We start from the raw sequence: 15817 nt of genomic DNA, 5'->3' as shown, positions 1-15817 counted from the left end.
GGGGGTGTCAGTCAGGATGATGGGGGGGAGTGGGGCTGTGTGCTTCCTGAAGTCCACAATAATCTCCACTGTCTTCTGGGCATTCAGCACCAGGTTGTTGTGGCTGCACCAGGACACCAAACGTTCAACCCCCCTCCTGTAGGCAGACTCATCCCCGTCCGAGATGAGCCCAATGACGGTGGTGTCATCTGCGAACTTGATTAGCTTGACAGACTGGTGGGTGGAGGTGCAGCAGTTGGTGTACAGGGAGAAGAGCAGAGGAGAGAGAACACAGCCCTGAGGGGAGCCGGTGCTGATGGTCCAGGAGTCCGAGACATTCTTTCCCAGCCTCACATGCTGCTTCCTGTCCGTCAGGAAGTCAGTGATCCACCGGCAGATGGGATCAGGCACATTCATCTGGGAAAGCTTGTCTCGGAGATGGTCTGGAAGGATGGTGTTGAAGGCAGAGCTGAAGTCCACAAACAGGATCCTGGCGTAGGTTCCTGGGGAGTCCAGATGCTGCAGGATGAAGTGTAGGGCCATGTTGATGGCGTCATCTACAGACCTGTTGGCTCTGTATGCAAACTGCAGGGGGTCCAGGAGGGGGGCCGTGAGGGTCTTGAGATGGGAGAGAACTAGGCGCTCAAATGACTTCATGACCACAGATGTCAGAGCCACGGGTCTGTAGTCATTTAGTCCAGTGATCCTAGGTTTCTTGGGGACAGGGATTATGGTAGAGGACTTGAAGCAGGCAGGCACATGACATGCCTGCAGTGAGGAGTTGAAGATGCCAGAAAACACTGGGGCCAGCTCGTTTGCACAGTGTCTGAGGGTGGCAGGAGACACACCGTCTGGGCCGGGAGCTTTCCGAGCATTCAGACTCCTAAACTGCTTCCTCACATCTGCTTCATGAATATGAAGAGTTGTGGTCGGAGGAGGTGGTGTGAAATCCTCTTTTGTGTGGGGTGAGGGGGCGGGTGTTGCAGGTGAACAGTTTGAAGGTGGTGATGGCTCTATGGAGGGGGGAGAGGTGGGGGAATGAGTGTCCAAAGTGCCTCTATTGTTGGGGTCGTTGGAGGTGTGAAGGCTGCCTGATGGCTCGTCAAAACGGCAGTAGAAGTTGTTAAGGGTGTTGGCTAAGAGCAAGTCATCAGTGGAGTGGGGGGTTTTAGGCTTGTAGTTTGTAATATTCCTAAAACCTTTCCACACAGAGGCCGAGTCATTCTCTGAGATCTGCTGCTGCATCTTCTCAGAGTGCTGATGTTTGGCAATGTCCACTTCTTTAGTAAACCTGTACTTGGCCTCTCTGTAGCAGTCCCTGTCTCCGCTTCTGAACGCCTTACTCTTTTCCAGCCACAGCTGTTCAGTAACTTTACATTTACTGAACAGCTGGAGGCGTTTTCATTCACAATAAACTTCCCCCTCATCTTTATACATGCTAATCTTAAAAGAAAATATTGAAGCCAACTGGGAAGCGCATTAAACCTGCATTCTATCTCAAGGCCACCAGATGGCGATACTTGAGGCCGCAAAAAGACTTCTGATGCTTTTGAGTATTTGCAGACATGTGACCGCTAATCATGTTACACACAAATGAATAAGGCACTCAACACACAGACCTGCAGACTGGTCAGTGTCCCCATGCTAACTGTTTCTAAGGAAAAAGGTGCATTTCCCAACTGGTAGTACACCTCTGTGTGATTGCTTTGTAACTAGCATAGTTTGTATGAAACCGACTGACTTTTCTACAAATACTGGCCAGCTGTCTTTGAGCTGCAGTGAATCAGTCAAAAGTGTGACACAAATCAGTAATGAGATGGTTAGCCTTTAAAGAAGTTGCTCCTTTCGAAACATGTCAGCTGCAGCTCTGAGGCACAACTTTTACTATGAGGGTGAACCGTCTCTATTTCTGGTTTATGTCATACTTTCTCAATTTTACTACTGCTGGTTGAGTACTTGCAGACGAACGTGAGAAACTACAGCCTATCTACTAGCAGCTAAAGCAGTCACTAAGTTCTTAGTGTAGCAGCTTCTTTGCAACCATTTTCACCCAGTGACAGCTAATAACCTCCAGGTACCACTGGCAATCATTTGGGGAACACACACTTTTCCAGTCTCCTCACTCTTCTCCAGAGTCGACTGGTCACACAACTGATCACAGAGCACATTTTCAGTTTCTTAAACCTCTTGCACACCTTTATAAAACCTTAATAACACCAAAACGTCAACTGGTTTTGCAGTTTTTACACCTCAGCAGTGATAAGCTGCCGTGCCTGTTGCCGTAGCAGCGAGAGCTTGTGGGCGGGGTTTTAATGGTGGGTTCGAGTGATTTGTTGTCTGGAGTACACCGGCCAGTACATGGATCAATTAATGATTTTATAGAATTGTTTTGATATATATATATATATATATATATATATATATATATATATATATATATATATATATATATATATATATATATATAAGCAGATTTTTACAGTCATTGGTCTCAATGAGCACTCACTGGACACTTCATTTGGTACACCTTGCTAATAGTCATGGCATAGATTCAACAAGGTGGTGGAAATCACCTCAGAGATTTTGGTCCATATTAACATGATAGCATCACACAGTTGATGCAGATTTTTTGGCCATGTCTACATGCATAAATCCACTGAGCTGCTGCCATGTGTTGGGCTGATTAGTTTATTATTATTATAGATTATTTTGATTAATGAGCAGGTGAACTTCTATACTTCTAAACCTAGTAAGGTGCGTGTAAAGCGAGTGAGTGTATGAAGCAGATAGTACTACCACAGTTAATGGTATTACCTTAAAAGGAAAATAACAAATATAGGTTCTGTGACAAACAGAATAAAATATGCACCTTATTTGTAATTAAAATAAAAGCACGCACTTTCCGCAGACGGCAGAGCTCACAGAATGGCTCTAATTTAGATTGGCAATGATTATTTTTGAGTCTGAAAAAAAAAGAGTTCAGTCCTTTAGAAAAAAAATATGCAGTAGATTTGCAGGTTTGTAAAAACACCATTAGGTGGTGCTGTTCAGCTTTTGCCTCTACCTCAACACACTGTAAAACTAGGATGTCACGGCCACTGCAGAGTAGGTGTGATATCATGACATAACTGAAGCTTTACATTTCAAAAGACTAATGCAAGAATTACCACAAACCAGGGGGCAACTCCTTATCCAACAATGAGTGGCTGCATTGCTGTTTAAGCTGCTCTTTGAAATTTAGAAGTTCCTATGTGCCTCAAAGGACATCTTGGATGGACAGAAGAAGAGAAACCACTGGCCAGTTTGTGTGCAACCATCACTGTGCATTTTCTGTGTTAAGACATCCTGTTCTCCATGTAAAGAAACAGATAATTTACAATAGATGGCACAAATCAGCATATAAATAATCCTCAGAAATCTGTATTTTATTTGCCTTTTTATTGCCCAAAGAAATATTTGATTATGTATAAATATCCTATTCAGACACTTGAAATTCCATAGTTGGGGTCTACATTAAGCTGAGGGACTTTTTCAACTGCAGAAAGATCCTTTCTAGTCACCAGCTTTAGTAAATAAGCTGACCTCCTGACCAAGTGATTATCTAAATTATAGCAGCTAATGGTGATTAGTCCACCACATGGACATGTGGCTGAAATACAGACGCAGGGTCACTTAAGTGGCCCCTGAACAAACAGGAAAGACACTCACAACTGCCGCTTTGTGCAGCAGGTGGTTGCTCTCCTGTGTCCCCTGTAGACATGACATGTAGACATGACACAAGTATTCCCAATATCCAAACATTTTTAAGGCATGAGAGAGTAAAAAAAAGATATAATGGGGATTGGTGGATTTATTCTCCCACTGGGTGTAAGGCCCCCAGCTTCCTGGGTAATTGAAAAATGATTTCACGTGTCAGCTAATGAGTGCAGCATATCTATGCCCCGAGGAGGCCAGTCAATCAATCTCTCATCAGGCTGCCTCAACAGTAATTTGTGTTTGTTGGTGTGTTTGCACATGCCTTTGATGTGCGTATAGGAGATGTTGTTTTTGTGTTGTGTATTAATGTGTTAGATTAGAGCCATTAATTATGAATCAAGGACAGTCTGGTTTCCTCCTCTTCCCTGACTCATTTTGATATCCATTTTCAGCTGCAGGATATTTGCTGAGTGTGTTGAAACTTCAAAAGCCAGCTCTTGCTTGGAATGTGCCATTAAACTGTAAACATCAGGACAGGGCAATAAACCTACCAGCGTGCACGCACACACCTCCACAGTTTTCACAACTACAGACCCACTCTTTTCATGCCGACTGAGGTTCAATGTGAAGTTTCCATGTGACCGTGCCAAAGAAAAGAGGCAATAATGATCCAAAAAGTGTAGAAAATGTAATTTTCTTGGGTGTTTGAGCACAAAGGAATTTCACCCTTGACTCTCATTTACATTCTGTCCTCCTCCATCATACCAGTTCTGGGAAAAACAGAGCAAGCCGCGGTCGAAACATGTCAGCTGCCTTTCACATTTACGGAGGAATGTTGGCCGCGCTTCACAATGTTGTCAGTCAGTACGCCAGATAAGAGCTCTCAGTTCATAAATAAGATTGATGGCACCGCATACCACCAGTTCCTGCTCTGTGTTTTCCCATACAAGCATCTCTGTCAAAAGCATCTGTGCTATCTCACCAGCTCATATCCTCTCTGTCCAAGTCCAGGCTTGCTTAGGTGTTTTTACATGTTCCTCATCCACTCATTAAACCCACTACTGCAGGATATGCCCTGACTTCAGCTGCTCAGCTGCGTTCGAGTTTAATACTAGTTTGTTTGGGGGTATTGGTTAGGATATAGTTATATTGTATTTTAGCTACACATATTTGACATGCACTCTTAAATTCCAAAGTCTTACATTTCCTCATAGTTCATGGGTCTTAAAAAACTTAAACAACTGAAAATAAATAGTTCCACAGATTGTACTTTAGTCTTTCTGTTAAAAATCTTTAGGTGTAAAGTTGAAAGAATGTCTGGTTATTCCCTCAGTTTTTCTTTTATAAGCTTGTAAACCTTTTAAGATTGAGTATTCTTAAAAAGTAACCTGTGCACCGTCAAGCTCTCCGTTAAGGATACAGTTGCATTTTTAAGCCAAGTCAGGCCTGTTTGTCTTAAAGGAAAACATCATCTCATGTTGGAAACTATCTTGGCTATTGCACTTTGATTTTTTTTAAGCTGATCTGGAGGAATTAATTTCTAAAAATAAGCCATCCAAGGACTACAAACAAAAAACATCTTCTTGTAATGTATCATGGCTTTGTTTAACCCAAACCAATACCGTCCAGCCTTTTTGAATGCTTCCGCAATCCACAATGGCGCTGCTTTATTTTATAAATACAATACTATACAAAAGATTAGTAAGAGAGTACACATTTTAAAGCCATGCAATAGTGGTGTGTAAACACAATGGGAATAAAGAGAGGTGAGCGGAGAAGAAACACACAGTGTATCATGGGAAGTTCCCAGAAGGATAACTAAAGGATGTTTCAGGGTTTTCTCATCCAACAATAACTGTAACAAAGGAAAGCTTTAAGTAAAGACAGTGTCTGTCTTCTGAATCTAAAGTGGGCGCTGCTTCCACAGGAAAACAGCCTGATAGCTAAAGACTCTGCCTCCCATTCTACTTTTGGAAAACTGAGCAACCACAAGCCCGAATGATCTGATCCCACAGCTTCTCACACCCAACACATCCTTTTGTTTTCTTTTCTCTGTGAAGGGTTCGTGGTGCAAATGTAAATAAAGTTGCAGTCACTATTGAGCAAGTGAAACTTTATCAAATAAAAATTGTAATTAATTTTATGTGTAACTTCCTAATTCAGTTACCTTTTTTCCCCACATATTTGATATTTACAGGATGTGTTGTGGAATTGCACTTTTGTGAAACATCTTATAAAACAGATAGTAATTTTGGATTATTCAAAGGTTGCATTAAAGTCAGTGTGGTACAGATTAATGGGGGCTCCAGTGACGAATGTTGCTGGACTGAAACGGAGCAGGCTGTGGTGTTCATGGTCAATTTACAGAGTATATCTAAAGAATCGGACGGTTTGCTTAGGCTGCTGCCCCCGCGACCCGGCCTCGGATAAAGCGGATGAAGATGGATGGATGGATGGACGGACGGTTTCAAAAGGCTATGTTTTTTTAAAGTAATGGACACAAAAATTTTAAAATACATTGCCAAATATAAAGCTTTACATACAAAATGAACAATGTTCACATGTGCTCAGTGTGCTGTCTGGAAGCATAGCATGTGTCAATGTGAAACTTTTTGATATCAATGTGTTTAAGGTTTATGATGCTGATTAGATCAACTCATCAACCAACCCTTATAAAGCTTGTGTAAAGGTAGAATACCTTTACACAAGCTTTATAAGGGTTGCCATGACTGCCATTCGAGACCAAAGTGGGATAATGTGGAACTGTGAGGTGTTTAAGATATGATGGGCACTGGCAATTTAAGAGTTTAAGAATACTATTAGTGAAGTAAACTGCAAAACTAAATGATTTTGGGGGGTTTAACTATCCTTCAACTTTAAATGGGCAACTTGTGGACTTGTTTTTCAAAGCTGGCAGCAAAGTTGCTCCAACCCTCTCTGTGAACTCAAAACAGTCCTTTAAGGCTATCTAATGTTTCTTATTGTAATCGCACACTGACTCAGGGATGCTGAGATCAGGGCTCTGTGTGGGTCATGCCATTTGTTACACGATTCCTTGCTCTTCTCATCTCTGAAGATAGCGCTGGCTTTGGCTGTGTGCATCAAGCTGCAGAATGAATTCAGGACCAAAGAGATGCTTCTGTCATTGTATTTCCCGATGAAGGCAGATATAAAAGAAAGAACCTTGAGCTCTCATGTGCACGAAACCTTTGAACAGTATTCTGTATGTGAAAGCGAAGTAGGAACCACTCAGGATCACCAGGTGAATAAAGCAGGCATCTACTAGAACTGTGGTGATGTGTTTTAGTTTTAACAAACCAAACCATGCAGGGTGACCGCTGAAACATATGAAAGGACACTGATGACACCATAACATTCATTGTCCTTGTCGCTGTCACTCTCATTGTTCTGGCGCACTGTGAAAACCCAATGTCTGAGCTCCCGCCGCCCCAAACTGGTACAAGTCGATACTTGTGGCTCGTTTGAGCGGGTCTGTGTGTGTTCACATATGTGCGTGACCTATTTGGAAATAGACACCATATAACAGACCTCTCCTTTCTCTCATCTTCATGTCCAGTGGCCTGTCCTGAAATAGCTCATAAACACTTCTGGGCGTGAGGTATAGCTGAGGCATTGAAAGCGTGCAGGAATGTGATGCACGTTAGCAAAGGTGCACAAGAATTTTCAAATGACATTAGCAGCTAATCTGGGAGAAACCTGCCTTTGTCATGTATAAGGTTACGCGTCCTAATGAGAATGTAATCTATGCCAAGCATGCTCTCCGTGGCAAGAGGAGAACAAGAGAGCTGGCCACCCGAGAAAGTTGAACCCAAAAGAATGCAGCTCTGGTATTCATTAATGAAGAGCACTCTTCTCTGCGATGGAACGACGGTGCAGGAATGAGGAGATGGCGTAACAACGGAGAGGAGACTCATCAGAAAACAGAAAAGCGCTAACGGAGCTACCTCGGTATTTATCGTTCAGCCAATAAATGAAATGATAAACAAGTCAGACAGCTGGTAAATTATATTAGAATATTTTATTGCTTTATGAAATGTTGCATCAATTCAACTGTATTAAACCTTCATATTGTTTCGAGTTCACAGAAATGTCTGTTTGAAGTCAACACTCGGTTGGTTGTGTACAGCTTGACAAGACCGTGATTGTCGGCACATAACTTACAACAAACATACATACATAAAACTCTTTGGCGTCCCGCTCAAAGCACTATCGTATCTAAAATAACAAACATCTGTAGAAAATATATAATAACAATAATAATAATAATAATTAACCTGTTTGTTAGTTCAAAGCTCACAGTAAACAAAAAGAAAAACAACAACACAGCATTTTCAACTTTTGCCCCTAAATGGCGACCAAACCAGCTGGATCACCACATCAGGGCAAACACTCTCAAACTGTAACCACACATGCAAACATACTATGAGAAAAAAAAAAAGATAAAGAGCATGAGAAACAAAGAGAAGATGAAACACCGTGATGCTGCATCCTCCCAAAATTGCAAGCTTGCAACACCAGGTCTGTGTCAGTATATGCATTTATATATTATACAGCTCCCTGTTCATGCACCTCTGAAGCTCTGTAGAACCAGCTACCCGAGACTCAAGACGTGCGAAGAGCAGGAGCGCTAAAATCAGCAGTGTTATCAGCTTAAATTAATTAATAACGGGGAGTCTTACGTAAAGATAATATCTATCTGATCGGAATTAAATTCACTTTTTTTTGTTCATTTGTTTTAAACTTCAAGAGAAGGGGTGGATCATAAAGATAACCTCTTACTAAATGTTTATCTAGAAGAGCTTGAGGCTTAAGTTAATATTTGGGGAATGTGGAAACCAGATAAGATAAATATGTAGCTTTTTAATTCATTGGTTTGGGAAGAGAAATAATAGGGATTATACAGGGTGGGAAAGCAGCATTTATATTTATATATATTTATTTATAAATATTTTGGCATACACTCTCTGAGAACACGTTGCCATGTTAGAATCCAAAATACTGTCCAAGTACCTCAGAAGATTCATCTTTTCTCACTCCACCAGGCAGACTGCCTGCAGCTGTCCAGCCGAGTGAGAGAAAGTGAGTCGGAGCACAGCTCTGTCTCTAAAATGTGAAAACAGTCCTTGTTTTTCCTCCTTTCTTTTGGTAACATTCCTGCCTCCAGTATTTAGTTCCAGTCTTGCACCTCTTCACAGATACTCAGAAATAGCTTCTTTTTTCTTTTCCGCATCCCCATTCAAAATCTCCCTCTCAGTTCTTTAAATGAAGATTTCCACTGCCTCCGAATCCAGCTCATCCAGGCCCCTGAAGGGGTTTAATAGCAACTTCTTAGGCGCTGCCTTGACTGGAGAAAAAGAAAACAAACAAAGAAGACATGGATAATTATTTAAGTGTTTTAAGGCTAAGACCAGCAGAAAGAAAAGTCCTTGATGCATTTCAGTTAGCTGTGGCTAAAGGTTAACAGACGTTTTCCACAGTCAAACAGGCCACTCTACTGAGCGTGCTCAGTCAACAAAACTACATTATTTCCTAACTGTGCACATTCCACAGGGCCCACATTATGAACCATGGCCTACACACATGGTATCTGACTGGTTGGTTATTCCACAGCATGGTTAATCAATATGCACTTCATGAAGTCGAGGCCAAAAATGCCTTTTATGTGTACAGCTGTACTGGGGTATAACTTTGTGCAGGATTGCTGCTTTTTTTGGCTTACTGACCCATCGTTCATACATGATAAGGTGCTTACCACTGTTGAGCTTAGTTGTACTGGCTGCCTCTTTGGTTTTGGTTCCCTCCGCCTGCCTTTCTAGCGTCCCAGGTTCAGACTGAGGAGAGAGCTGACGACTGGGCAAAGTCTGATCATCTGAAAGACTCTTACCTACGAGAAAGCGTCACAGAAGATGTCAGCATGTGCACCTTTTTATTTCAAACCTTTCAGCGGTAGACAAAAATGTATGTCTTTGGATCAAAAAATGGCAAATTTGTGCTCCTCACCTCGTGTCTTAGTGTTGCTCTTTGTGGGGCTGATGGAGGGAGTGGAGGAGGCAGATCGGAGGGTTGCCCCCGCTGCATTCAGGAGGTTTTCAGGTGGACTTTGCTCGTCCTTTCGACCCTGGTCCTGGTGCAGCCGCTGGTTGAGGATTTTGATCACGGCATCTTTTTCCAAAATCTGAGCATAAAGGGCACGGATCCTGATGCAGAGCAGAAAAAACATGTCAGAAAGCTGGTAACCAAACAGTGGATGAAAAAAAAAGAGGCAAATCCTGAAGGCTTGTTTGAAATCAAAAAGGGGGTTGATAAATAGTAGGTATGCACCTGTTCTCCATCTCCTGGTTCCTGTGGTCGGCGACTGGCAGGTCCTCGTTGAAGCTGTTGTTGGAGGAGTGGCAGGGCGAGTGGTTAATGATTGTGGTGTCCCTGGAACAGAAAAAGAACATTTCCTGGGTTTAATTCAAGCTTGAATGAGCTAAACTGAGCATTTGTACACATGAATTCCCAGCATTCATCAGAAGGAGAATGAGACACCAAGCTACATCCGTCTTTACCTCTGGGCAGCGGCAGTGGCAGCCACCTCCATGGCAAACTGCCTCATGGTGCTCTCTTCCAGATACTTCTGCTCCCAGCGCACCACGTCGGCTTCAAGGGCAAGGATTCGCTCCTCACGCTCCCGCAGGCGCTCTTGGAGTGAGTTCATGGTCATTCCAGGGGGCTGTGACTGCCTCTGTGATAAAGAGATAAAGTATTTGAGATAGATCCTAAAAAACAAACAAAAAACTGCCGTCATATATGACCAAGAACAAAGGCTCTACCTGTTGTGCCCTCAGACTCCTCAGCTCCTGCTCTAGTCGTGTCCTCAGCCTCATCTCCAGGCTCTCCCTCTTCTCACAGGTGGACTGGAGCTGAGCCAGCGCGCTCTGAAGCCTCTCTACCTTTTCTACATACGCCCTCTTCCTCCTCAGCTCCTCCTCGAGCTGGCGACCTCGTCCTCGAGCCGCCTCCAGGGCCTCCTCGAGTCGTTTGGCCCTGAGGTTCTGCTCCTCAGCTGCGGCTCGCAGCCGCTGCAGCTCCCTCTCCATGCGCTCCCGCTCGACATTCTGCTCCTCATCTGAATCAAAAGAAAAAGTAAACACGGTCAGATGAAGAGCATTACAGGATTAGAGTCAAAGTGTGTTGGACAGAATGGAAGTGAAAGTTTTTTTTCCAAACTTTTCTCAAGTCTTTTCTGAAAAAGTACGGAAAGCTAATCCGCAATTATCCCTCCTAAAACCGAATAAGTATCCGAGTTTTTACATGGTGGCCAGTGTTCTTCATTTAGTGAAGCACTCCCGGAATGCTGAGAGCAGGAAGGGGGAGAAATCTGCCCTATCCCTTTGACCCACATAGCACAGAGAATTCCTCATCAAGGCCATGCAAACACCACAACCCCGCTTGAAAATCAAACTCACACACAGGTGGTGGTGAAGGAGGTGGTGGTGGTGGTGGGCGGACTTCATTTCTACCACTTGCACTGCTGCTCTGTGATTTAGAAGGGCTTCATTTCCTTTTGCAAGGAGGTGCATGGATTGAATTCCCTATTATGAAGCCTTCTTACCAAATAAGCTGAAGTTATGTAAGTGAAATTCCTGCATGAAACGATGCCCTTAGCAACAGAAGGGGGCCCATGGTACGCTACAATCCAGTCCAATCAAGCATGCCAATTCTAGAGGATGAAAAGGAGGAGGAGTGGAGAGGAAACTAGCCCAACGAAACGACATACTTACTTTGTTCAAGCAGCTTTGCCATGATGTTCTGGTTATGGTCGGCTGCCTTGACTTCTTTTGCAACATGGGTCCTAGCATTTTCCAGGTTTTCTGTGATGCAGCAAAGTGTAATCAATTAGAGTAATTTAAAAAAAACCTTGGACCTGCTGAAGCTGGTGTCACTGAATACTGCAGTTTGGTGTCAGTACCTCTAAGGTCTCTGTTGAAATCCTGCAGCCTCCTGGCTTCAGCCACAAGCCTCCTCCTCAGTGTCTGTTCCAAGTTCTCTCTCTTATTGCTGGCCTCCCTCAGTGTCTCATAGGCCTCTGAAATACGCTGGATCTCCTGCTCCAACTGCAATGGAAGGACGAGGGGGAGGGGGAAGATATAGGAGGGTTGGAAAAGAGGAAGAAAGGAGAAGAGAAGGAATTTTGGGTTAACCTACTTGACATGCTGAAGAGGAGCTGGAATGTTGATTCATGCTGTTATAGCACACAGATACATATATGGGTTCACATGAATGTATGTGAATAAAGCACACTGTGTGTGTGTGTGAACATGTGTGTGGTGTAATACTGAGAAGGAATTTAAGCCCGCACCACTCCCTTTGCGACTGATTTATATCTACATTCCTGAGGGCTGATAGCTTCAGTTCCAGGTGTGTGAGCACACAGGAGCATGCGCACACACACACACACACACACACACACACACACACACACACACACACACACACACACACACACACACACACACACACACACACACACACACACACACAGAACTGGGAAGGCTGCCAGCGGAGGGAAGGTGTGCATGCCTGTGCCTGGCTTGCGGAAAACGGCAAAGAGACACCCACCATTACGGCAGTCACACAGGCATGTTTACCCAGGGCTGCGGCCTGACGGAGAAAACTTTCCAACCCTGGCAATTATCATTCTTTAAGGTTGAGACAAGGCAAGGCCCATGTGACATAACTCCAGCAGAGAGCAAAAGGGATTTTTTTAAAGCATAAATTGGCTGAGATATCAAATGTCACCGAAATGGTTTCTAGCACGTTGAACGAGTAAATATCTCGTTTTAGGAGCCGGTTTGGTCTGACACTCAGTCACAAAAAGCAAAAACATGGCTGTAAACGTAGCACTGTTTTAAAAGGGAGAACATGGAAAAAGTGGTGCTGGGTACGAAAACAAAAAAGACCTTTCACTTTTTAAGGGCAGCCCGCCACTTGACTGCTGTAGACCCCCACCCAAGCACTCATTAAAAGTGTGGGGGTCGAAACCCAACTGGCTGCTGTGTGACAAGCCCCAGATTAGACTGAAAATCTATGGTCTCCGCACGCGCACACACATACACGCACACTTTTTGACCTCCACTAGGTTAGCTACACAATGAAAGGAGTGTGTAAACACAGTAGCAGGCTGTGACCTCTGTTTGTGTCTCTGTGGTGTGGAAGGAAGCAGCTGCTGATCTCATCTGTCTGCCCTGATGAGGGAGTGTGCCTGGGGTTGGATATCAGGGAAGCAACTGTTAACTGGGCTTGTGTTTCATAGACAGGTGGCTCAGATGGAGGGTGTTGTCTGGATGCTCTCCAAATTCCTTTGGGATTTTCATGACTTAATGGTGTGGTAATCCTTTCCTTTGAGTTGAATGTATTTAAAAATTAAAGATATTGAGAGAAACCTTTTTTTTAAGTACTTGTAAAATATTCTAGTTTATCTCAATTGTGGACCAGTGAGAGATGAAGCTTTTCTGTTCTTCTCACCTTTTGAATACGGCCGCTCTTCTCCCTGTGAGCCTCCAGTTCTTGTCTCAGCCTCTCGTTCTCCATCAGCAGCAGCTCCACCTGGTTGGGCTCCTCCAAGCCAGCAGGTGGCAGGCTGTTGAATGTGCCGTAGCAGGGGGGTTCTGCTGGCTGACCAGACTGGACATACCTAAGAGATACCCGCATACATTAGAGGACACTCTAGCTGAATCACACTTATACCGTAATAGAATATAAATATGAGAAAGAGCTTTTTTATATAGCATGACATCTAACGTATCACTGTGTATGAATTTATACACAGGCAGGCCAGCCGGCTCCAGTAAAGAACCTAAAAACCTGTATGTGGAACGTACTCAAACTATCCTAGGCAACGCAAGTATGCAAAACTCTCCTTTAGCAGCATGCCAAACATTACAAATACCTACAGGGCTGGACTTGTTCTCCGGTGCGGATTTCAAAGAGGAAATATGAATAAGTATTCAGACTGCGGTGTGACTCACACTAAAAGTATGTGTTTACGCATGTGAAACACAATGGTGCCACTGGGCGGGCTCTTGTGAGAAAATTTACACCGGAGTGCATGATGTAATGTTAAAGTTGCTTAAACTCCATCTGGTACCTGTGCTGCTGAGGCTGCACTGGCTCCTGGACCTGGTGAGGGATAAATCCTTGGCCCTGGATGGGGGCTGAGTACTCTGGGGGTGGGTTGCATTTGTCCATGTTTGGCCCCAGGCCCTGGTAGCATTGTGGGCTGTAGTAAGGAAGCTCAGGGTAGCTGTGAGAGGTCATCTTTATGGCTTCTGCTTTAGCCGCTGCGTCTTTCCTCTCCAGAGATATCTGCATGTGATGCTCGCTGAGAGACCGCACATGGCTGCACTTTAGCGCCATCAGATCAGCCTCTTCGTGGAAGACCCCTTCATGCAGAAGCTTTCCCTCATGGAGCTGCCAAGCCATGTACTGAGACTGAGCCTTGGCTTGCTCATAGGTTGGCAGCTTCTCCCCATGCAGCTGGTAGCCACTTTCTGAGTGATGGTAGTCTCCCTGGTGCTCCTGGCCCTGCGGTTCCTGCCTCGCAGAGAGCTGAGGGTAGAGAGGATCCTCCTGGGTGAGACTCTCCAAAGAAGATTGTGGGCTACTGCTCATGTCGCCCCCACTGCTGGGTCCACTGTTGCTTCCACTGCCTCCCCGCAGGGCCTGCTGCTGGATGGCTAATAAGGTACGGGTATCTGTGGGGTTTCCGTAGCGGAGCTGCTCCTGGATGAGCCGATGCAGGACTTTGCCAGACGACTCCTCGGTGGACAACATACTGCTTTGTGAACTTAGTGATTATCTCTTTGAATCAGTTGACTTTTTCCTCAGTGAAAATATAAAATAAAAAAAACAGCTGTGAACCTGGAACAAAGGGGCGAGAGAGTAAAGTAGGATCAGTCTGAGGTGGCAGTGAGGTCAGACGGTAATAAAGCTGAGGCAGGCTTTCACAATAACAGCAACACTTTAAACACAAAGTTATTAAATGTGTTTATTTATTAGAAAACAGTGTGACAATGAGTCTATGTTACCAACAGCGACAAAGTGGAGATGTGGACATATTTTATCACTGCAGGCAAAAAGTGCATGCGCCAAAACTTCCACTCTCACGGTGGAGCAAAAGCGCACAAAACCACCACGTAAAACACTCCACAGCTCGACTTTCCTCTTTAATACATTGTAAGTAACTTTAAATTAAAACACAATTCCCAAAGATTCAACGAGAAGTTTTACTGTAGCGACTCTGGCGCTCAGGAGAAAACAGAAAGAAAGGGGGGAAAAGACGCTCTTCTTACCAGCTCACGCTCTCATCATAACCCAACGTTATCCTCGACTTCGAAGTAAAAATAGTTCCACTATTGGCATCAGCTTTTTTTTTTAAGTTAAACGTGTCTCATTTCCCCCCTTGAACGTGTTGCCGCGATCCTCTCTTGCTGTGAAATGATTGTGGAGAGAGCAAGCGGCGATAATAAGTAACCGAGGAGGGACTGAGGTCGGAATGCCAGGAATGCAAAACGCGAGGTCCCTCGGGGATCAAAAGCGTAAAAACCACACGGGAGGAGGGAGGAGGGAAGCTGCAGTGCGCTTTATTATTACCAACGAGGAAAGGAAGAGAAGTATAGGAAAGGAATGAGCATTTTGTTTCACTAAACTGTGAGTTACTTGATAAACAGCAGCAGTTATGAAGTGATAAACTCCTTCAGTGATGCAAAAGTATGCGAATCATTCACTTTAGTTCAATTAAAAACATACTGCACTGCATGTACTGCACCATTAACAGCATGCATAATTAACGCACATACTCAGAAGGCCACCTGAACGTATAGAAATCTATAATTATAATAATTTTATGTTTCTTGTAATCGTTGGTGATGCATGTGCAACTCTGCTTCTGAAAACAGCTGGGATGGTCTATTTAAAATAGTAAAAAGAAATCATTTGAATTGTTTAAATTGAGACTTGTTATTGCTTTTTATGTTAAATTTGTTGTCAAGCTGAATTTGATGCCAGTAGCACTTCAGAGTATGCATGTATGTTTGCCACTTTATTATATCACCTAATTATTTAACAGCACCTTTTA

At 43.8% G+C, this 15817-nt stretch overlaps 1 protein-coding gene across 1 annotated transcript; it reads right to left on the bottom strand.

Moving 5' to 3' along the window:
• Window positions 1–7695: 7695 nt before the first annotated feature.
• amotl2b (angiomotin like 2b) lies at window positions 7696–15247 on the bottom strand. The gene is made up of 11 exons (XM_026150090.1): window positions 15033–15247; window positions 13829–14601; window positions 13207–13375; window positions 11651–11795; window positions 11463–11552; window positions 10512–10807; window positions 10248–10423; window positions 10018–10119; window positions 9697–9893; window positions 9449–9580; window positions 7696–9040 (listed from the first exon to the last, which is right to left on the bottom strand). Exons 2-11 carry the CDS (start codon window positions 14512–14514, stop codon window positions 8955–8957), a joined length of 2079 nt encoding a protein of 692 aa, XP_026005875.1. The 5' UTR covers window positions 14515–14601; window positions 15033–15247; the 3' UTR covers window positions 7696–8954.
• Window positions 15248–15817: the final 570 nt, after the last annotated feature.

The sequence above is a fragment of the Astatotilapia calliptera genome, chromosome 18 (assembly GCF_900246225.1).
Source record: "Astatotilapia calliptera chromosome 18, fAstCal1.2, whole genome shotgun sequence".
Classification (NCBI taxonomy): Eukaryota; Metazoa; Chordata; class Actinopteri; order Cichliformes; family Cichlidae; genus Astatotilapia; species Astatotilapia calliptera.
Note: the sequence above shows the minus strand (reverse complement) of the source record. Positions and strands in the feature narration are given on the sequence as shown.